Source organism: Leuciscus leuciscus, assembly GCF_965113295.1.
Source record: "Leuciscus leuciscus genome assembly, chromosome: 6".
In the NCBI taxonomy this organism is placed as follows: Eukaryota; Metazoa; Chordata; class Actinopteri; order Cypriniformes; family Leuciscidae; genus Leuciscus; species Leuciscus leuciscus.
The window spans coordinates 1,966,478-1,989,975 of NC_138730.1; the positions used below are offsets into that span (position 1 = coordinate 1,966,478).

Sequence of the window (23,498 nt, forward strand, 5' to 3'; positions counted from 1 at the left end):
CAGATCAACCATCTATATAAGCTAAACTACACCTGTATCAATCAATGCCCACTTACAGGTATAAAACATCAATAACTGATATCCTTATATCAGTACGCTTGTCATCCATCAAGGCCCACTTGACAAGTAAGACACAACTTCTTCTGTGTTCATGCTATTCTTGTATCCATCAAGGCCCACTTACAAGAACCCACAAATCAATAATTGATATCCTTATCAATAAACTCAAACCCTTTGTGTGCATGCTTTTTGCTCATCATCCTTCAAGGCCCACTTGATGAACAAACACAAAACTTTTACGTACGTACGTCAAAACTCTTAGCGCTAAATCAGCATCCCCAGTAGTTATAGAATCCACTCAGGATTAAACAAGTACTAGCAAACACTATCGGGAGCTCCCCCACTACTTGACATTTACAAAGACAATGCATGCAATTATTTCTGATATCAAAAATCACTTTTTAAGTTCTTTAAATTTGGAGAAGCTTTTTCTTACCACATCCGGGCCACTGGTGACTAACACATACCTTATTCAAAAGCAAAACTGCTCACCTCAAAGTACAGCGGCCACTGTTGTCTGTGTAAGTCACCAGCGAGCCCTTCGTGGCTTCTTCAGCTCCTAAGCCACGTCCTGCCGGGGTCGCCATTTGTTGTGGTTTAATTATTTCTTTTCAGGGAAATGACTTCAGAGATTTTTGATACCAGAAATATTAGACTTTATTAACAAACAAAGCCGAGAGACTCTCCGCAGAAAGAGCCCCTCCAGAAAGATTGTCCAGCAAACGTATATACCTTCTCCTTCTCCCAAATATGGTAATACATTCTATAGGTATTTTGAGAAATAGTTTGTACCATGTGACATTACTGAAATAGAATTCTCTGCTGTAACCACACAGCTCTCAGGTTCCAAAGTCACCCAAAGACATACACAGACAGAAAGGAAATAATAGTGTACAAAAAACAGTTAAATTACTTATTTTCTAAATAATAAAATCTTCAACAATATTAGAGTATTGGAACTGAAAACATTACAATATAACATATACACTTATTTATTTTTATTTAAGGTTTATAATACAAATACAAATAGAATTTTTTTTTAAAACAAAACCAAATCTCTCTTATCGTCCATCCACTAAACGACGGAGAAAATATTACTTTATCAATTGTATTGTACACAAATCATTAAATAAACAATTGCATATCATTCAACAACAGAGCTAAATAAATACCTACCTAAGTAAAGGTGTGACAATCAATTACAGAACAGTTCAATAAATACATACAAATATATTTAAATAAAATAGTAATTTACTACCAGTAGTGATTTAGCATCAGAAAAAGTCATTTGACATCAGAAAAACTACTGAATGTGTGTGTGGAGTTTGGAGCTTATTTTGAGTCTCTGCTGTTGAATTTGTCAATCAGCATAATTTTAACATTGTCCTCGGTTAGGCTGCATCTGTGTTAGAAGTGTAGAATAGTGGGGGACACGTCTCTCCACATCCACTGAAGTAGTGGGCAGATCCAAATAAATGAGATCTGCTGCAACAGCTTGCCCACTGGCTGGAGGAGAATAGCAGGAGCACAACGGCCTCAAACATCTGTTGTTTCATCTGCAATTACATAAACAGGACTTCCATGTACAGCCTGTTTGATGTCCTCCAAACACTGAGGAAATAAGTGTGGAAGGTAATCAGAGCATAGGTGAGATGGAGCTGGAATTGACCCTCCCTGTTTGCAGTACTTCTGTAAAAATGAGGAAAAGTTTTAGTTTTTTTTCCAGTGGGATGTCAGCTCCAATGAAGATCTTTATAAATCATAAATGAACTCCATAAATGAAGACATACCGGAGGCCAATGTCTGTGTTCTGAATGATGCTGTGGGGAAAAAGAAAGCATTTTAATTAGAATTAATTTGAAACAGAATTATAATTGGTTCATTAGACACATTAAAGAAAACAAAACGTTCACCAAGCTCATAGTCTCCATTATTATACTATCCCATTCTATTATACTTTTCCCATAATAAAAGTTTCCCTCGTTTTGTTCCGTAGGGTTAATCCATGCTGACAATCAGCTGGGGGTGTAGGAGTGATTGTTTGTTTTCTATAATTCTTTGTCTATATTTTGTTGACTATAATTATTTGTGTATATTAATTTGTTTATAACCCATTTCTTAATTTTTCTGAAATTAATGACTTTATTTTAATTGTTTTGAGGGATGTTTGTGTTATTCCCTGTGTATGTGTGATGGACTAGTCCTTTGTGTATATAAGTTCCCCGTGTGTGTCATATAATAGGAAAACATCCAAATGGGTTTTGTGAGCAATGTGATGTTGAATAAACAATACCTCATGCGATTCTATGAACAAGAAAGGAACAATATGATTGAGAAATGAAGAAAAATAGAATTCAAGAATTAAATTTTAAGGTTTTAATAAAATGGTCAAGTGAAATAAATAGTAAGGCAGTCTTTGATTGTATAAGGGAGACAGTGCTGATACATACAGTAGAATATAAAACTCTATTCCACACTCCGGAGCAGAAGGTGGCGGTAATGCACCGAAAACACTGGTTACCACACACCGTTAAAAACCAAGAAGAAGAAGATTTAGAAGAGGTCATGTTTTTTTTGTTTAGTTTGGTTTGCTTAGTTCATTTACACACAAATTAATAATACACACACACACACACACACACACACACACACACACACACACACACACAAGGGTTCTATAAAAATAAACGTATCTATATTTTAAATTAAATGGTCATAAATAAAATGTATAACACAATGAATAATAGCAAACATCACAAACATTTATTTAAACAGTTTTAGTTAGTAAATAAACTGTTAAATAAGATGTTAAATAAGTTGGCTAAAATAAATGAATAAATATAAAAACACCTTATACATTTTCAGAGCGCTGAAGAAGAAGTAGTTTATGCGATGATAAAAAACAATCCAAAAAGCAAATAGTTTCAGTTGTCATAAACTAAACAGCCCCAGATCCTCCAGGGATAAACTGGAGTGTGAACTGAAGCTTCAGACGCTCACAGAGACGCAGGAGTTACAGACCAGACGAGCCTCGGAACACAATGTCACAGCATATGTAAAGTTAGTCTGCGCTCCAGAGCATATACTTCCAGAGTTTCATTCATACTAAACTCATTTAAAAGCATAATCTTAAAAGTTTTATTAAAATAGTATCTTCTGTTTATCTTCCTAGAAGACTTCTGTGTGGTAGAAATGATTTTGCTTAACTTTAACCTAAGGTATTATTTTCACTTAACAGCATCTGTTCAAAACTTTAACATTTTAAAGCAAAAACTGTACTTAGTCGTTTTAGATCTTATTTATACAAAAATATTCCAGCAGTATTTTGTCCATGACCATGAATCATGCTACCAATCACGTCTGAAGAAGAAGCAGTGTTTTAAAATACAACTAAACCATGATAACAGATGATTTTTCTTTTGACAAACCTACATTTCAAATCATTTCCCTCGTGGTGTTTAACATCCAGGAGCTGAAGAACTAGTTCTTTATGCAAAAGAGAAAAGAATTAATTAAACAAACAACAACGATACAAATAGTTTAAGTTGACAGAAACAATACACTCCCAGATCCTCCCATAAGTTGTAATATGCATTTTACAATATATAAATAGATTCTGTCAGATTTGTTAGAGGGACTGTACCTCATTATTATAATGCAATCACACTGAGGACTAACGTCACCTGTCCCTTGTAAAGGCTATGGATAAAATGCATTCATAAGCTTTATGCAACAATCACGAGTGCTCAATTTACTACAAAAGTGTGTACGGCGTATAAGAAAACAGACATTTAGCTGTTTAACATATCTTAATTGTTCACGATTATAAATATTGATTAGCATCAGCTCACAGCTCAATTGTTACCAAATGCTAGTGAAGAGATAATCTACTGAATGTCACTGTTACATTAGTTTGCTATTACCAGTGATAGCGGCTCTGGTATCGTCACATGACTGTGAGTACACATATAAACCACTCAGTTTTGACTATGAAGCCAGGCCAAAAACAGCAGTTAGTTGTAGCAGTGTGGAGACTGAGTTATGTTTCTTTGATTTTGTTCTAATTTTTCTAAATCAGACTGTTATTAAACTGTTTACCACGGTTTCATTCTTAACATCAGCATCTTATTGTAATGCCGGGTGTGATTGTAATGTTTTGTGTGGTGTTTTCTTTACACTTTCCCCTGGATATCTGTTTCCTATGTAATGTTAGTGAACTCTAGGTCTTCTCTTCTCTCACGTCCTTGGATGTTTCGCACCTACAGGCCCCTTACCTACTGAATATGGTGTTTAATTAAGGGTTACGATACAGTAATTAAAATGCAGAAAACATTCCTCAACTCTTGCTTTACAAGAAGTTCTGTTGAAGAAGAAAACCTTCCTTATGCACAGCAGAAAAACAGAGGATTCGTTTGACCAAGTTTCTTCATGATGATGAAGATTTTGTGAAACAGGAGTTTCTGATGTCCGATGTTTCTGTAGGCGGATTTGTTTTTGACAAGGCCTCACGCGCAGTCAAACTACGCTATTGCATATTTTGAAGAAGAACTTAAACACAGGACCCCTGCCTGATTTCCCCTGCCAAAGACTGGGTTATATTTTACAATCAAATTTGGAGAGATCTGAATAGGGTTGGTGGAAACAATTGGTACTTTTACAAGTAGGGTGGCCCGACACCAGACGTGCGGGACCGTGTGCCAAAGCCTGGAGATAACGTATCCATATCACCCTACTGGAACAAGACACTTCATGACCAACACCACCTTAAGTTGATGAACAAACGCTGTGAGGAGTCCGAAACTGACTTTTTGTTTCAAAGCAGCGATGAGTCTGACTCTAATGAGTGGATTGTCCTCAATTCCAGAGGACAACCCCTTCGAATGCTGGGTATTATATCCATATCTGTGTTACACAACATTTAATAAACAATTTAATAAACGCTTCAGGGACTGAACTTTAACATTTTAATCTTTAATAAAAGTTAACTTAAAGTTTGTACAAAAAGAAATTCCATCCTATCTGTCCTTTCTAAATGCATGTTATGGATCTATTGCGAACAATTCACCCGTGCATATGGTTTGATCTTGTAATGTTTAATAAAAATTTTGTTAGAAAATATGGTGGATTTCCTTAACTTTTTATGTCAACAGGTTCTACGTAACTGGGTTATGTTGCATTTAATTAACATTGTTTATTTCAGTAGACTTAAGTTTATTACATAAGGTTAATTCAATGCCATTTAGTTGAATCATCTTAACATTCTTAATTTTGTCCAAAACTATTAAGTTTAATTATCCTAAAATTAATATCAAACAAAAATTAAAACAAATAATCCAATTGTTTAACCGTTTAGAACCTGAAGATAAAATAGGTGTTTTTCACATATTTAGATTTTTTTTTACTGTAAAATTCTAAAACAATGTGCTATCTTCATGTGCAAGGTGTCATTTTTTTTAAGAAAACGTTTTTGGTAACACTTTATAATAACGTTCAGTTGTAAGTCATTTATAAGTTGTTAGTTAATGATGAACTAATCATTTACAAAACATTCATAATTGATTAGCAAGTGATATACTAACATTTTATGTATGCTTTGTAAATTTCGTTACAAGTCATTTACTAGTGATTAGTAAATGATTAACTAATTATTTATGAAACATGACTATGCATTCATAAATGATTAATGAGTAATGTTACATTTTTTTGAATGTTTTGTTCACATCAGGTGCACAGTGGTTAAAGACTCCATGTGTTTCAGAGAAGACAGCTGTCTATACCCTCACCAGTCAGCACTGTAGTACACACTACACTACACTACACTACACTACACTACACTACACTACACTACACACCACACTACACTACACTACACACCACACTACAGAAGACACAGCTGTCTATACCCTCACCAGTCAGCACTGTAGTACACACTACACTACACTACACTACACTACACTACACTACACACCACACTACAGAAGACACAGCTGTCTATACCCTCACCAGTCAGCACTGTAGTACACACTACACTACACTACACACCACACTACAGAAGACACAGCTGTCTATACCCTCACCAGTCAGCACTGTAGTACACACTACACTACACTACACACCACACTACAGAAGACAGCTGTCTATACCCTCACCAGTCAGCACTGTAGTACACACTACACTACACACCACACTACACACCACACTACAGAAGACACAGCTGTCTATACCCTCACCAGTCAGCACTGTAGTACACACTACACTACACTACACACCACACTACACACCACACTACAGAAGACAGCTGTCTATACCCTCACCAGTCAGCACTGTAGTACACACTACACTACACTACACTACACACCACACTACACTACACTACACTACACACCACACTACAGAAGACACAGCTGTCTATACCCTCACCAGTCAGCACTGTAGTACACACTACACTACACTACACACCACACTACAGAAGACACAGCTGTCTATACCCTCACCAGTCAGCACTGTAGTACACACTACACTACACTACACTACACACTACAGAAAACACAGCTGTCTATACCCTCACCAGTCAGCACTGTAGTACACACTACACTACACTACACACCACACTACAGAAGACACAGCTGTCTATACCCTCACCAGTCAGCACTGTAGTACACACTACACTACACTACACACCACACTACAGAAGACAGCTGTCTATACCCTCACCAGTCAGCACTGTAGTACACACTACACTACACACCACACTACACACCACACTACAGAAGACACAGCTGTCTATACCCTCATCAGTCAGCACTGTAGTACACACTACACTACACTACACTACACACCACACTACACACCACACTACAGAAGACAGCTGTCTATACCCTCACCAGTCAGCACTGTAGTACACACTACACTACACTACACTACACTACACTACACTACACTACACACCACACTACACTACACTACACACCACACTACAGAAGACACAGCTGTCTATACCCTCACCAGTCAGCACTGTAGTACACACTACACTACACTACACACCACACTACAGAAGACACAGCTGTCTATACCCTCACCAGTCAGCACTGTAGTACACACTACACTACACTACACTACACTACACACCACACTACAGAAGACACAGCTGTCTATACCCTCACCAGTCAGCACTGTAGTACACACTACACTACACTACACACCACACTACAGAAGACAGCTGTCTATACCCTCACCAGTCAGCACTGTAGTACACACTACACTACACTACACACCACACTACAGAAGACAGCTGTCTATACCCTCACCAGTCAGCACTGTAGTACACACTACACTACACTACACACCACACTACAGAAGACAGCTGTCTATACCCTCACCAGTCAGCACTGTAGTACACACTACACTACACACCACACTACACACCACACTACAGAAGACACAGCTGTCTATACCCTCACCAGTCAGCACTGTAGTACACACTACACTACACTACACACCACACTACACACCACACTACAGAAGACAGCTGTCTATACCCTCACCAGTCAGCACTGTAGTACACACTACACTACACACTACACTACACTACACACTACACTACACTACACTACACACCACACTACAGAAGACAGCTGTCTATACCCTCACCAGTCAGCACTGTAGTACACACTACACTACACTACACACCACACTACAGAAGACACAGCTGTCTATACCCTCACCAGTCAGCACTGTAGTACACACTACACTACACACCACACTACAGAAGACAGCTGTCTATACCCTCACCAGTCAGCACTGTAGTACACACTACACTACACTACACACCACACAACAGAAGACAGCTGTCTATACCCTCACCAGTCAGCACTGTAGTACACACTACACTACACTACACACCACACAACAGAAGACAGCTGTCTATACCCTCACCAGTCAGCACTTACACTGCAGTACACACTACACTACACACCACACTACAGAAGACAGCTGTCTATACCCTCACCAGTCAGCACTGTAGTACACACTACACTACACTACACACCACACTACAGAAGACACAGCTGTCTATACCCTCACCAGTCAGCACTGTAGTACACACTACACTACACTACACACCACACAACAGAAGACAGCTGTCTATACCCTCACCAGTCAGCACTGTAGTACACACTACACTACACTACACACCACACAACAGAAGACAGCTGTCTATACCCTCACCAGTCAGCACTTACACTGCAGTACACACTACACTACACACCACACTACAGAAGACAGCTGTCTATACCCTCACCAGTCAGCACTGTAGTACACACTACACTACACTACACACCACACAACAGAAGACAGCTGTCTATACCCTCACCAGTCAGCACTTACACTGCAGTACACACTACACTACACTACACACCACACTACAGAAGACAGCTGTCTATACCCTCACCAGTCAGCACTTACATTGCAGTACACACTACACTACACTACACAACACAACACACTACACTACACACTACAAAATACAGCTGTCTATACCCTCACCAGTCAGCACTGTAGTACACACTACACTACACACCACACTACAGAAGACAGCTGTCTATACCCTCACCAGTCAGCACTGTAGTACACACTACACTACACTACACTACACACCACAGAAGACAGCTGTCTATACCCTCACCAGTCAGCACTTACACTGCAGTGCACACTACACTACACACTACAGAAGACAGCTGTCTATACCCTCACCAGTCAGCACTTACACTGCAGTACACACTACACTACATAAGACAGCTGTCTATACCCTCACCAGTCAGCACTTACACTGCAGTGCACACTACACTACACACTACATAAGACAGCTGTCTATACCCTCACCAGTCAGCACTTACACTGCAGTACACACTACACTACACACTACAGAAGACAGCTGTCTATACCCTCACCAGTCAGCACTTACACTGCAGTGCACACTACACTACACACTACACTACACACTACAGAAGACAGCTGTCTGTACCCTCACCAGTCAGCACTTACACTGCAGTGCACACTACAGTGTTCAACACCTGTTATAGATGATGTGTAAATGCACGAATAAATCATTTACAACACTTTCTGCATCCCCTAATCTAAAGTGTAAACTATTCATCACTTGTAAATGTGTTACACATCATTCATAGATACGACTCGTTGATCTTATGCCTTATTGATTCTTGAAGTGGTAATCTACGAATGATGTGTAACACATTTACAAGTGATGAATAGTTTACACTTTAGATTAAGGGTGTTTTAAATGATTTATTCATGTGTTTACACATCATTGTGTTGAACACTGTTACTTACCTGTTACAAATGATCTGTACGTGTATACAAGGCATTTACAACACTTTCTGCACCATCTAATTGCTACATACATACACACACACACACAAAAATACATTATTTATTAAACATTTATGAAGCGCATATTCATGTTTTGTAAATTATTAGTTAATCATTTACTAATTAACTGTAAATGACTTAGAACTGAATCTACTAAACATACATACAATAATTAACATATCACTTATTAATTACTTATGAACGCATAGTCATGTTTCGTAAATAATTAGTTATTCATTTACTAATCACTAGTAAATGACTTGTAACGGAATTTACAAAACATACATAAAATGTTAGTATATCACTTGCTAATCATTTATGAATGTTTTGTAAATGATTAGTTCATCATTAACTAACCACTTATAAATGACTTACAACTGAACGTTATTATAAAGTGTTACCTAGGCACGCACACATACACATGCACACACCACATACTAAGATACGTGAAAGAGTAACGGTGTCACAGTGTCTGGTTGTGTTTCCCCGGGTATCCACTAGATGTCCTCCTTTTCCCCACGGTGTCATTCACAGGAACTACATGTCCCACTATCCCTGTCTGCGTGATTACACCCAGGTGTTGGTATTTGTAATCACCCAGCTGTCTCTCGTTGTTCTTGTATTTAATGCCCTGTTTGTCTCATGTTCTGTGTGGATCGTTGTTTTATGTCACCTCGCTTGTGTTCCCGTGTTTCTTGCCTGTAGCCTGTTTATTGTTTTGTATTGCCTGTCTGGACTTTGAACCCTGCCTGTTTTGACTATGATTTTGGATTGCCCTATATAATAAACTCATCACTGCACTTTGGATCCGCTTTGCCCTCTTCCTTGTGCGATCCGTGACAGAACGATCCACCACCACTAGGATCCAAGCAGGATGAGTGGCCGCCGCAATTTCCCCGCTGCCAGAGGAGAGGAGAGGAGATGGCCAGCACCATCAGACAGTAAGCCAGAACCCAGAATGAACATTTTTGACTGCTTTGCGCTGTGGGCTCGGAGGACGGACGAAAGATTTTTCATCGAAACCCCTGATTCCCAGTCCACAGCAAGCTTCGGGTCGGACCACGCCCCCCGCCATGACAAGTCCTTCGAGGGGACCAAACTGGCTAAATTCCACGGGACTCGTGGAGGTCGCAGAGGAGGCGGAGGGGGTCGGGAGGAAGTTCAGTCCCATCACCCGTTCTGGCCGCCCGTTGATCCAGAGGTCCCTCCGCCGTGGGCTCCACCCAGTCCAGAGCCGTCCACTCGCCATCAGAGACGGCGGAGGAGGAGGAAACCTCTGGGCCTCGACCACGGGTCCAAGACCGTGCCCGTACAGCCTTCTGTCACCCCGGAGACTGTGCCTGTACAGCCAGCTGTCATCCCGAGGCCCATGCCCGTACAGCCAGTCATCATTCCGAAGCACGTGCAGCCAGCTGTCATTCTGAAGTCCGTGCAAATGCAGCCAGCTGTCAGTCCGGAGCCCGTATCTGTTCCTGAGCCGGAGCCAGTGTCTGTTCCTGAGCCGGAGCCAGTGTCTGTTCCTGAGCCGGAGCCAGTGTCTGTTCCTGAGCCGGAGCCAGTGTCTGTTCCTGAGCCGGAGCCAGTGTCTGTTCCTGAGTCTGTGCCTGTGCTTGTGTCTGTTTCTGTGTCTGTTTCTGAGCCGGAGCCGTCTGTTCCTGAGCCCTCAGTGACCGCGACACTGGCCATTATGACCACAGCCATGTGGTGTGTGTGGGCTACGCACACACTTGGACCGGTGGTGTCTGTTCCTGGGCCGGTGGTGTCTTTTCCTGGGCCGGTGGTGTCTGTGCCTGAACCGGTGGTGCCAGTTCCAGTGCCTGAGCCGGTGGTGCCAGTTCCAGTGCCTGAGCCGGTGGTGCCAGTTCCAGTGCCTGAGCCGGTGGTGCCAGTTCCAGTGCCTGAGCCGGCGGTGCCAGTTTCAGTGCCTGAGCCGGCGGTCATCCCAAAGCCCGTGCACGTGCAGCCGGCTGTTATCCCGAAGCCCGTGCAGCCGGCTGTCCCAAAAGGCATCCCGGAACGGCTCGTCATCACTCCCGTCATGGTGAGGAGGGCCGTCTTTCTATTTTATGGAATAAAGGTGGTGCACGCATGGAGGAAGCATACCAGCCCAGAGAGCGCATCGCCGCTGCCCAGCCCAGAGAGCGCATCGCCGCTGCCCAGCCCAGAGAGCGATCAAGCATCAGAGCCCAGCACTGAGCCAGTGCCGATCGCCTGCCCAGCTGATCCGGAGACGGAGCCGATCGCCTGCCCAGCGGACCCGGAGCCAGAGACCTGCCCAGTGGACCCGGAGCAGGTGACCTGCCCCGCTGATCCTGAGCAAGTGACCTGCCCCGCTGATCCTGAGCAGGAGCCAGTAGGCTGCCCAGCTGATCCAGAGTCAGAGAGGTTTCCAGAGCCTCCACCCTGGCCGCCCGATGGACGGTCTGATTCACCCCGGTCGCCCGATGGACTGTTCGCTTCGCCTCGGCCGCCCGAGGGACTGTTCGCTTCGCCCCGGTCGCCGGATGGACTGTTTGCTTCGCCCCGGCCGCCCGATGAACTGCTTGCTCTGCCTCGGTCGCCGGACGGACTGTTTGTTTCACCCTGTTGCCCTGATGTACTGTCTGTGTTGCCCTGGTCCCGTAGTTATCTGCTACCCCCTGTGTCTGTTTCCCTTCACGGACCTGGCCCTCCATCCCTCCCCCTGATCCTCCACCGTGCCACCTCCCTCCTGATCTCTTGTTTTGTTCCATGTCTTGTCTTGTAGTGTCTGGGAGCCACTCCGTAGGAGGGGGGTTATGTCACAGTGTCTGGTTGTGTTTCCCCGGGTATCCACTAGATGTCCTCCTTTTCCCCACGGTGTCATTCACAGGAACTACATGTCCCACTATCCCTGTCTGCGTGATTACACCCAGGTGTTGGTATTTGTAATCACCCAGCTGTCTCTCGTTGTTCTTGTATTTAATGCCCTGTTTGTCTCATGTTCTGTGTGGATCATTGTTTTATGTCACCTCGCTTGTGTTCCCGTGTTTCTTGCCTGTAGCCTGTTTATTGTTTTGTATTGCCTGTCTGGACTTTGAACCCTGCCTGTTTTGACTATGATTTTGGATTGCCCTATATAATAAACTCATCACTGCACTTTGGATCCGCTTTGCCCTCTTCCTTGTGCGATCCGTGACAAACGGCCATTCGCAAGTTTAATTAAAAATCATCCCAATCCCCTCTTCTGCTGTCTACCACTTCTTTCACCATGCATTTGTTTGTTTCTTTTATTATTTTATGCAATCCAAAACACTCTAACCTGCCGCAATTCGTATCTCTCTGTTCAAATCCTTCCTTCCCGCTCTGCCAGAAAGAGGAAAGCATGAAATGTTGATTCGTTTATTTAGTGAATGCGTTCAACAATTATTATAAATGTTATGTAATAAGAAATCCTTTTACAAAATCTTTACTCCGCAAAGACTCTTAATGTTAGGTATTTGCTAGAAGACGGTTTTGTTACATCAAATGCATGCCTAAAGTAGTTGTTTTTATATTAAAACTTTAATTATTGTTAGCACGTCCTCACCCCAAGCACATGTTCTACACTTCATCACAAAGGTAAACTCCAAAAAACACTAACGTATCAGAAACTCTTTTAAATATAAACATAAAAGAACATTAAACATTAACAAGTCACCATTTTTTTATCATGATGAAAAAACACATACAATGACATTTTATTTCAAAATGTACACCCCCCTATCCAGTCCTATGCAAAGCATGATGGGAAGGGGAAATCCTGATCCTAGTTTTCTATATTGCTATTTTAACACAACTAAACTCATTTATGTAATCTCAACTCAAATGGATTAAGTAAAATGCTTGAAAAGAATCATGTTGGATTAACTCCATTTACTTAAGTAAATTGAACAAGCATCAAATGTTATTTTTGTCTACTTCACTGAAACATGTTCCTTCAACATGAAAATATTGAGTTAAGCCAAACGCAACTGTTTCAAGTCATTAACGCAATGAATCGTGTTTGAATGAGAAAGCTAATACAATGGTGTTAAATGAAAATATATATTTTTTTAAATAAACTGAACAGTATCGTAAAATAATTTTTTGAATGAATTCTCTCTGGTGACATGCAGGACTTGTTGCTACTTCTGTCGCATCGTGACTGTAATTTACATAGTTATTTATGGCTTCCTGATGACAACCCTCCGTACACAACAGGGGGACGAGGGCGGACCCCAATCGCTGTCCTGATAAACTCAGAGCTAAGTCTCAGTTATCGCACGCATAACTCGTCTGTGTAAAGATGCCTTAATAATATTTACTAGTGATGCTCTAATCGATTGATCGCAGATCGGTATCGGCCGATAATCACATTCTATGACTCGATCTGTAGTCACAAAATTTCACCGATATGATTGCAATTTGATGATGTAAAACTGTAAAAGGTCGCTGCTAACGCACATGTAAACGGTATACAGATCAGGCTTTCACATAAGAGACGGAAAGATGACGATAACTATACATTACAACTATACAGGCTATTTCTATTCGTTAGGATATTGATATATTAACTGTTGTTGTCAAGTAAGCTTCATTGCTAATGTTCTCCCCGCTGTGAGCTTGTGCGCTCCTCTAAACTGTCAGTTTTGTCAGTGTTTATTTAAAAACATAAAATTAGGCAGAATATAACGACAGTAAATATTAATTGATGAGTTGTCAATACAATATAAAACAATACAATATTTGGTATGATTTTACCTAAAAATTCTACATATTGAGACACAATGATAACTGCAAATCTACATTTGTATTTACACAATATCTAATTATTGCTTCTCTCTCTCGAGTACTGAGAATGAATGATAAAACAGCTGGTAATTGCTGTGTTAGCTGTTTAAGCGTGGGGGGAAAACTGTTTTTGTGCCTAGATGTTCTAGTGCACAGAGATCTGTAACGTCAGCAGAAGAGCAAACAGGTCGTGTCCGGGGTGAGATGGTCTGTGATGATGTTCCTGCCCGTTTCTTCACTCTGGAGATGGACAAGTCCTGAAGGTTGAGCAGATGCACACCAATGATCCTTTCAGCCGTCCTAACAGTCCATTACAGTCTTCTTCAGTCTGATTTACTGGCTGACCCAAACCAGACAGTTATAGAAGAGCACAGAACACACTCCATAACAGCTGAGTAAAACTGTGTCATCTGTGCCTGTGGCAGGATGAACTCTTTCAGTTGATGAAGAAAGCACAACCTCTGCTGGGCCTTTTCTGCAATAGAGCAAATATGATTGTCCCACTTCAGGTGCTGAGAGATGTAGAGACCAGGACCCTGAATGACTCCACAGTGCTGTTCATGATGGTGAGTGGGAATAATGCTGGGGTGTTTCTCCTGAAGTCCACAATACTCTCCACTGTTTTGAGCGTGTTCATTTCCAGCTTGTCCTGGATAAGGTCAATCAGAAAATAGTGTTCAGTGGAACAAAGTGCAAATTAGTTGCAATATTTCAATTAGAGTTTGTTTTAGAAAAAATAAGTTACATTGAGTTCCTGTAATCAGATTACTGACTTTACATGATCTTGCATACATATATATATATATTTTTTTTTTATATAATAGATGTAAAGCATGAATCATGTTCATATGTTTGTCTGTGTGTGTCGGTGCGACTCCTATTGAGTCTCTGTAAAGGAGAAACTAATGAGTGTACGGCGTATGGAATAAACCACAGGGAGCAAATACAAATGTTATTTTGAGTTCAAACACAAACCTTTAGTTAAAGCCGTTTGTCCTCTAGTTTAAACATGTTTGTAGGCTCTTAGTAAATAACTGAGAGTAAAGTAAGTGTAAAGTAGTGTGACGTGTTGCTTGTCACAGTAAAAACACACTAGAGACAGAGACATTTCTCATGTGAGCTGGACGCTGTGAGCTGAAGCTGGAACTGCACTGATTTTAGCAGGAGTGCAGCGTTTTCCTACAATCTGACCAAGTCTGTTTTCACACTGAAATGATTCACTTCTACTGACACAGTTAATAAAGCAGGTGTTGATGTATAAAGCTGTGACAGTGAGCTTTTCTTCTCTTTCCTCCTTTGTGTTAAACATTTCAATAACTTCACATTTTGTTCTCACACAAACCCTTTGTTGCAATAAAGCTTAATCGTAATTTAATTTCATGAATATTTGAAAGGTTTGTTCACATATCAGAGATAAATGAAGATCTCTTTAAAATCTCAGTGATGTTTCCTCACCTCAGGACACAGTTTGAGTCTCGTAGCTCGTCTCTGAGCCGCTGCTGTGAGTCTCCTATCTTATTGAAACTCAGATCAAGCTCTTCTAAAAACTGCAGTGCTTTTGAGTTAGTCAAAGACTGAGTTAAAGAAGAAACATCTGTAATGCCACAGCCATATAGACTGCAAAGACACAAACAGAGGAAGAGAGATTATCTTACAAACAAATCATGAATGTGAAGAATTTTACACAAATATAATGTGAACTCAGACTTATTGTGAGATATTGAGTATAAAGTGTTTTAGTTTAAAAAACCCAGAAAGTGCACTGCTATAAACAATGAAACATAAGTTTTCAAATAAACTTCAGTCACACTGTAATTGCTGTACAGTATAATGATACTAACTGTAGTTTCTCCAGCTTGAATTGTGGGTTCATCAGTAGATCACTGAGGTTTTTCACTCCTGTGTTTCCTAGTTTATTCCCGCTCAGGTCCAGCTCTCTCAGGTGTGACGGGTTTGATTTCAGAGCTGAAGTCAGGATGAGACTCTGTTTCTCTGTAATACTGCAATAACTCAGACTGAAGACAGAGAAATAACAATAGTTCACATCTGTGACGATCATCTTATTGAAGAGCTACAGCAGCATTTAGTTTCCAATAGTCTGTTTTAAAACCCAGTCACACTAGTTCTTAGTTCTTCACACTAGTTCTTTGGCTTCTGCTGCTGCGTTGCATTGGTTTGCGTCTGTAAGCTTCGTATCTTTATGTTTTAATCATTATTTACTATCATTCCTTGTTATTTATACTGCTAAATATAACTTAATCAACATCACACATTAACCTGACATCGCTAGCTTCAATCTAAATCATTATTGCTAGCACAACACGCTAGTAATTCGCTAGCCTGTTAGCGTGCCATCTGTGCGCTCTTTATTTATTTATATACATTTTTTCCCTCCTGCGCCTTTTACGAGTTCATCAAAAAACTGTGGTGAATATCAGTCAACAAACACGGTGAGTCATGACATCTTCTCCTCTTATTGTCACCTGCACCTCATGTAACATGAATAGCATAGCCGGTACATTCAGTACATTCTCTGCCAGCACAGGTTTTACATGTGATAAATGCAGGGAGATAGTCAGGCTGGCGGAGAATATTTCAGAACTAGACTCACGCATCCAAACTTTAATCGAGGTTAATTGTAAGAGTGCAAGGGCTATAGATACTGCTTTGGATGCGACTAGCTTAGTGAACTCTGTACATTGTTTGGTTCCGGCTACAGAGCCCGTGCAGCAGGGCAATTGGGTGACGGTGAGACGCTATAGTCATGGGACAAAACGCCACTCTTCTGTTCCGATTACAGCATCAAACAGATTCTCCCCACTCAGTGAAACACCCACTGAGAATCCTGTTGAATGTGCCCTAGTTATTGGCGATTCTATTACACGGAACGTGAAAATAGAGACACCAGCCACCATAGTCACATGTTTGCCGGGAGCCAGAGCGCCTGACATCAAAGCAAATTTAAAAGTGCTGGCAAATGCTAATCGTAAATTCTCTAAGATTATTATTCACGTTGGCACTAATGATGTTAGACTCCGCCAGTCGGAGATCACAAAAAATAACATTAAAGAGGTGTGTGAACTGGCAAGTACGATGTCAAGCACTGTAATTTGCTCTGGCCCCCTTCCTGTTCACAGGAGTGATGAGATAGTTAGTAGATTGTCCTCACTCAATGGCTGGCTGTCGAGTTGGTGTCCGCAAAATAATATAGAATTCATAGACAATTGGAAAAGTTTTTGGGGCAGACCTGACCTGTTGAAAAGAGATGGTATCCATCCCTCCTGGGATGGTGCTGCTCTTCTCTCTAGTAATATGGCACATAGTCTTAGAGCTCAAACATGACAATCTGGGGCTCAGGTCAGGAAGCAGACAGACTGGCTAAACCGACCGTCGGCTAGCTGTCTCACGTCACCAAGGTCAGATAAATCCCATCACATAGAGCCTCTTTCACCTAGCTATCATCATATAGAGACTGTGGCTGTTCCCCGAATTAGGACATACAAAAAACTCCTAAACCCATTCAAGGGTAAAAATTGAATTGATGTTCAACAAATAAAAAAACCAGATATAATACGGATGAACAAATGATAAAGCTCGGGTTGCTGAATATTCGATCCCTTACTTCAAAAGCACTCATTGTTAATGATATGATTACAGATTATAACCTAGATGTGCTATGTTTGACAGAAACCTGGCTAAAACCAGACAATTATATTACTTTAAATGAGTCCACCCCGCAAGAATAAACATGAACCTCGTCTGAAAGTCAAAGGGGGAGGTGTTGCTGTAATTTATAGTAATATCTTCAGAATAACTGAGAAGTCTTGTTTTAAATATAATTCTTTTGAAGTGTTGTTGCTAAATGTAACACTATCTAGTGTAAATGATAAATCACGTTTAACATTTGTGCTGGCTACTGTATACAGGCCACCAGGGCACCATACAGACTTTATCAAAGAATTTGCTGATTTTCTATCAGAGTTAGTATTGGCTGCAGATAAAGTACTAATTGTTGGTGATTTTAATATACATGTAGATAACGAAAAAGATGCATTGGGATTGGCATTTAAAGACATTCTAAACTCTATTGGAGTTAGACAACACGTGCCAGGACCTACTCATTGTCGTAATCATACTCTAGATCTAATATTATCACATGGAATAAATGTTGATGCCGTTGAAATTCTGCAGCAGAGCGATGACATCTCAGATCATTATCTAGTCTCGTGTAAACTTTATTTAGCCAAGGCTGCAAAGTCGACTCCGTGTTACAAATATGTTAGACCTATCATATTTATCCTAGACCGCTCTTACTGTACACTCATACACTGCTCTTACTGTATTCTAAACACCTGCCGTGAGTGTTTTTGCTTCGGTGCTGTAAGCTCCGTCTTAGTCTCGTATTTCCTTGTTTTGAACCAGAATTTACTACAATTTCTAGTTGTTTATACTACTACTAAATACGGCTTGCCCAACATCGCTGGCTTCCGTTGCTACTAGCACAACACGGTAATTCGCTAGCCTGCTAACGCGCCACCCGTGCGCTCAGCTATTTTTATTTATTTATTTGTCTCTCGCGCGCTCGCGCCTTTGAGTTCATAAAAGCTCAGGTGAGTAAGAATCACTCAACAAACACGGTGAGTAATGTCTTGTCCTGTTATTATCATGCGTCGCGTCTGAATGCGTTGTTGTTTTTGGAGCTCTATCGATTTGATTTATAATTCTTGATTTTTCTCGCTGCCTGCTGTGAGTGTGTTTGCTTCGGAGCTGTAAGCTCCGTCTTAGCCTCGTATTTCCTTGTTTTGAACCATCATTTACTACAATTTCTAGTTGTTTATATTACTACTAAATACAGCTTACCCAACCCTGACGCATAACACGCTAGTAATTCGCTAGCCTGTTAACGCGCCACCCGTGCGCTCAGCTATTTTTATTTATTTATTTTCTCTCGCGCCTTTGAGTTCATAAAAGCTCAGGTGAATAAGAAACACTCAACAAACACGGTGAATAATGTCTTGTCCTGTCATTATCATGCGTTGCGTCTGAATGCGTTGTTGTTTTTGGAGCTCTATCGATTTGATTTATAATTCTTGATTTTTCTCTTTAAACCCGCTTACAACGAACATTTTCTACTCTTCCTCACTGAGAAGCACTACTGCTCAAACCTCATTGTTACAACGCGGACTGTTGAGCAGACGCGTCTCAAGCCTATTAGTGATCCAAAGCTGCATACTCTTAAAGGTTACGTCCGTGGATCACGGCTGAACGAGTCTTCTCCACACTCACTTATAAACAAACACTTTTTTTCGCCTATCGTGCGTCTACTCTACACCCCTACCACTAAAAAACCTCATAGTTACAACGCGGACTGTTGAGCAGACGCGTCTCAAGCCTATTAGTGATCCAACGCTGCATACTCTTAAAGGTTACGTCCGTGGATCACGGCTGAACGCGTCTTCTCCACACTCATTTACAAACAAACTTATAATATAAATTAGTATTAATATTGATAGCATCACTGGTAGCTTCGTTGCTAACTCACTGTCCATCTGTTAAAATGGCGAATATATCAGATGTAAGTAGTCTACCGCTTGGTGCAGGTGAGGACACATTTGAGCTTCACGCACTGCAGTCTGAGCTGGAAGCTGTTGAGAAACAGATCCACAACCTTTTATTGAGACAGGCCGAGCTGAGAGACCGGTGTTTGGCTCTTGAAACATCACGCGCCGACGCACACAAATCAGTGTTTAATGTTACTAACCCGCTGACTCCGACCGCGTCTACTCCGTGCGTTCCTCAGCATCGGTCGCAATCAGCCATGGTCTCGTTCACTCCGGCTCCAACACGCCACAACGAAGCCTGGGTGGTTCCGCAGCGGAAGACGCGAGTCAGGTTTAGACCAAGACTTTCTCCGACCCTCCCGGTTTTCGAGTTATCGACACAAAACCGCTTCTCCCCTCTACGCGAAACAGAACGCGATGCTGTGATCATCGGCGATTCCATCGTTCGGCACGTACACGCTACGTTAGGTACAAGTAAGGTGCAAAGTCACTGCTTCCCTGGTGCTCGTGTTTCTGAAATCGCTGCTCGCGTTCCCGAGATCCTGAACGGTGACGAGCGCGTCGGAACTGTGGTCCTGCACGCGGGAGTGAACGACATCAGGCTGCGCCAGACGGAGATTCTGAAGAAAGACTTCAGGAATCTAATCGATACGGTACGCAGCACATCGCCTGAAACAACGATCATTGTGTCAGGACCGCTTCCCACGTACCGACTAGGGCATGAAAAATTCAGCAGATTATTTGCGCTAAATGAATGGTTAATGTCATGGTGCAATGAGCAGAAACTGCTCTTTGTAAATAATTGGAATCTGTTTTGGGAGCGTCCTAGGCTTTTCCGTGCTGATGGCTTACACCCAAGCAGATTCGGAGCGGATCTTCTGTCAGATAACATCTCCAAAATGTTAAATACCCTTTGACTAGTAACCAAAAGTCCAAATCATAGTCTCTGCTGCACCAATTCAACTGATATAAATACTAGTGTAGAACATTGCATAGAAACCGTGTCTATTCCTCGTTTAGTGAGATCAAATAATAAATCTAATGCAGGATCTAGGAAAAATCTAATTGTTATTAAAACAGAAAATGTTGCTATTAGTAAACAAAAACTATTTCTAAAGCTAGGTCTTCTAAACATTAGATCACTCACACCTAAGGCAGTTATTGTAAATGAAATAGTCACAGATAATAGCTTCGATGTACTTTGCCTTACTGAAACCTGGCTTAAACCAAATGATTATTTCGGTATTAATGAGTCTACTCCTCCTGGATACTGTTATAAGCATGAGCCCCGTCTGATTGGCCGTGGCGGAGGTGTTGCAACCATTTATAAAGATATTCTAAATGTTACTCAGAAAACGGGTTCTACAGTTCAAACTACAATCCGGCCTCTATCCAATGCCAGAGGAGAACTGGCCCCCGACTGAGCCTGGGTTCTCCCAAGGTTTTTTTTCTCCATTAAGGCACCTGATGGAGTTTTAGGACACCATTAGGTCACTTGATGGAGTTTTTCGGTTCCTTGCCACTGTTGCCTTTGGCTTGCTCAGTTGGGGATATTTTGGGGATATTTAATTTAATTTTATCAATCAATAAATTCCTCTTGAAACAAACTTTGTTGTATTATTTTAATTTAATACTGTGAAGCTGCTTTGATGCAATCTGTATTGTGAAAAGCGCTATACAAATAAACTTGACTTGACTTGACTTGACTTTTGCCACTAAAGATTGCTTTATTAATAATCTTCCTAATCAGTTTCATCATCTCAGCATCCCAGATAGCTCAGAAGAACTAGATATTGCAACAGAAACTTTTAACTCTCTCTTTTCCAGCACTTTAGACACAGTTGCTCCCTATAAGTTTATTTCATTTGAAGTACTTGTACTAAATGTTACGCTCTTAGATGTTAGAAAAACATCCCTATTATCTCTAGCCTTGGCTACCGTATATAGACCGCCAGGGCCTTACGCTGATTTCCTAAAAGAGTTTGCAGATTTTCTCTCAGACCTATTAGTCAATGTCGATAAAGCATTAATTGTTGGAGATTTTAACATACACGTAGATAATCCAAATGATGCGTTAGGAGCTGCGTTTACAGATTTATTAAATTCATTTGGGGTCAAGCAAAACGTCACCGGACCAACTCATCGTCTTAATCATACACTCGATTTAATTATATCACACGGAACCGATCCAACCGATATAGATATCATTCCACAAAGTGATGAAGTCACTGATCACTACATGGTAACTTGCATATTACGTACTGCTGTAATATGTCATGCGGCGTCGCGTTATCAACCAGGCAGAACAATCCTCCCATCCACCATAGATAATTTCTCAAATTGCTTATCTAATCTGTCTCAGCTGCTGCCTGAACCCAAACAAACAGATGAACTAGAAGAACTAACTAGCACTATGAGCACCATTCTCTCTAGAACATTGGATGTGGTTGCACCTATTAAATTAAAAAAGGTCAGAGAGAAAAATAAAGCACCATGGTATAACAATACTACGCATGTTTTAAAGAGAGAAACCCGTATTTTAGAGCGTAAATGGAAACAAACTAATTTAGAGGTCTTTAGAATCGCGTGGAAAGACAGTATGTCACGTTATAAAAAGGCCCTAAAAGCGGCCAGGGCTGAGCACCTCCACAAACTAATAGAAAACAACCAAAACAATCCAAGGTTTCTATTTAACACCGTGGCTAGACTAACAAATAAACAGACGTCACCCGAACAAAATATCCCGTTACAGTTCAGTAGTAATGATTTCATGAACTACTTCACTGAGAAAATAGAAAGCATCAGAACCACAATTATAAACGTTCAATCTTCAATCGCGCCTTACAATTCAGCTTCAATTATCACCCCGAAAGAACAATTACAGTGCTTTACAACTATAGAACAAAAAGAGTTAAATAAACTTATCACTTCATCTAAAACAACAACATGTTTATTAGATCCTATACCAACTAAACTACTGAAAGAAGTGTTATCTGTAGTGGAAGAGCCTCTCCTCAATATTATTAACTCGTCTTTATCTTTAGGTCATGTTCCAAGAACATTTAAACTGACAGTTATAAAACCTCTCATTAAGAAACCACAATTAGATCATAATAATCTAGCAAATTATAGACCCATTTCAAATCTTCCATTTATGTCTAAAATATTAGAAAAAGTGGTGTCCGCTCAACTGGGCTCTTTCTTGCAACAAAATGATATCTATGAAAAGTTTCAGTCTGGATTCAGACCGCATCATAGCACTGAAACTGCGCTCGTTAAAATCACAAATGATTTACTTTTAGCTTCTGACCAAGGCTGTATCTCAATACTAGTTTTACTTGATCTTAGTGCTGCGTTCGATACTATAGATCACACAATACTCTTAGATCGACTACAAAATTATACTGGTGTTCAAGGACAAGCACTAAGCTGGTTCAAATCATACCTATCTGACCGCTACCATTTTGTCTATTTAAATGGAGAAAAATCGATCATAACTCCAGTAAACTATGGAGTGCCGCAGGGATCTGTATTAGGCCCCCTGTTATTTTCAATATATATGATGCCACTTGGAAATATTATAAGGAAACATGGAATTAGTTTCCATTGTTATGCTGATGACACTCAAATATATATTTCATCACGGCCGGATGAAAACGCTACATTTTCCAAATTGACAGAGTGTGTTAAAGATATAAAAGATTGGATGACGCGTAATTT

General features: G+C 40.8%; 2 protein-coding genes across 4 annotated transcripts in view; one reads left to right on the forward strand and one right to left on the reverse strand.

The window, feature by feature from the left end:
* The window catches only part of LOC309501906 (uncharacterized protein), a 482,458-nt gene that overhangs the window by 60,454 nt on the left and 398,506 nt on the right, over positions 1–23,498 (reverse strand). For both annotated transcript variants that reach the window (XM_082174162.1, XM_082174161.1), the window contains one exon: positions 16,059–16,232. In XM_082174162.1, coding sequence (XP_082030288.1) covers positions 16,059–16,232 — 174 coding nt within the window. The remainder of the gene's footprint in view (positions 1–16,058; positions 16,233–23,498) is intronic.
* On the forward strand, positions 19,366–22,507 carry LOC309501993 (uncharacterized protein). Of its 2 annotated transcripts, none has more exons than XM_082174305.1 (2): positions 19,366–21,145; positions 21,634–22,507. In XM_082174305.1, exon 1 carries the CDS (start codon positions 19,775–19,777, stop codon positions 20,693–20,695), a length of 921 nt encoding a protein of 306 aa, XP_082030431.1. In that variant the 5' UTR covers positions 19,366–19,774; the 3' UTR covers positions 20,696–21,145; positions 21,634–22,507. The 2 variants fall into 2 exon arrangements, with proteins under 2 accessions (XP_082030431.1, XP_082030432.1); XM_082174306.1 differs by having other exon boundaries at positions 19,366–21,080; positions 21,620–22,507.

Excerpts from the sequence above, each read along its gene's own strand:
- LOC309501993 (XM_082174305.1), top strand. The coding sequence starts at position 19,775 with ATGGCGAATATATCAGATGTAAGTAGTCTACCGCTTGGTGCAGGTGAG.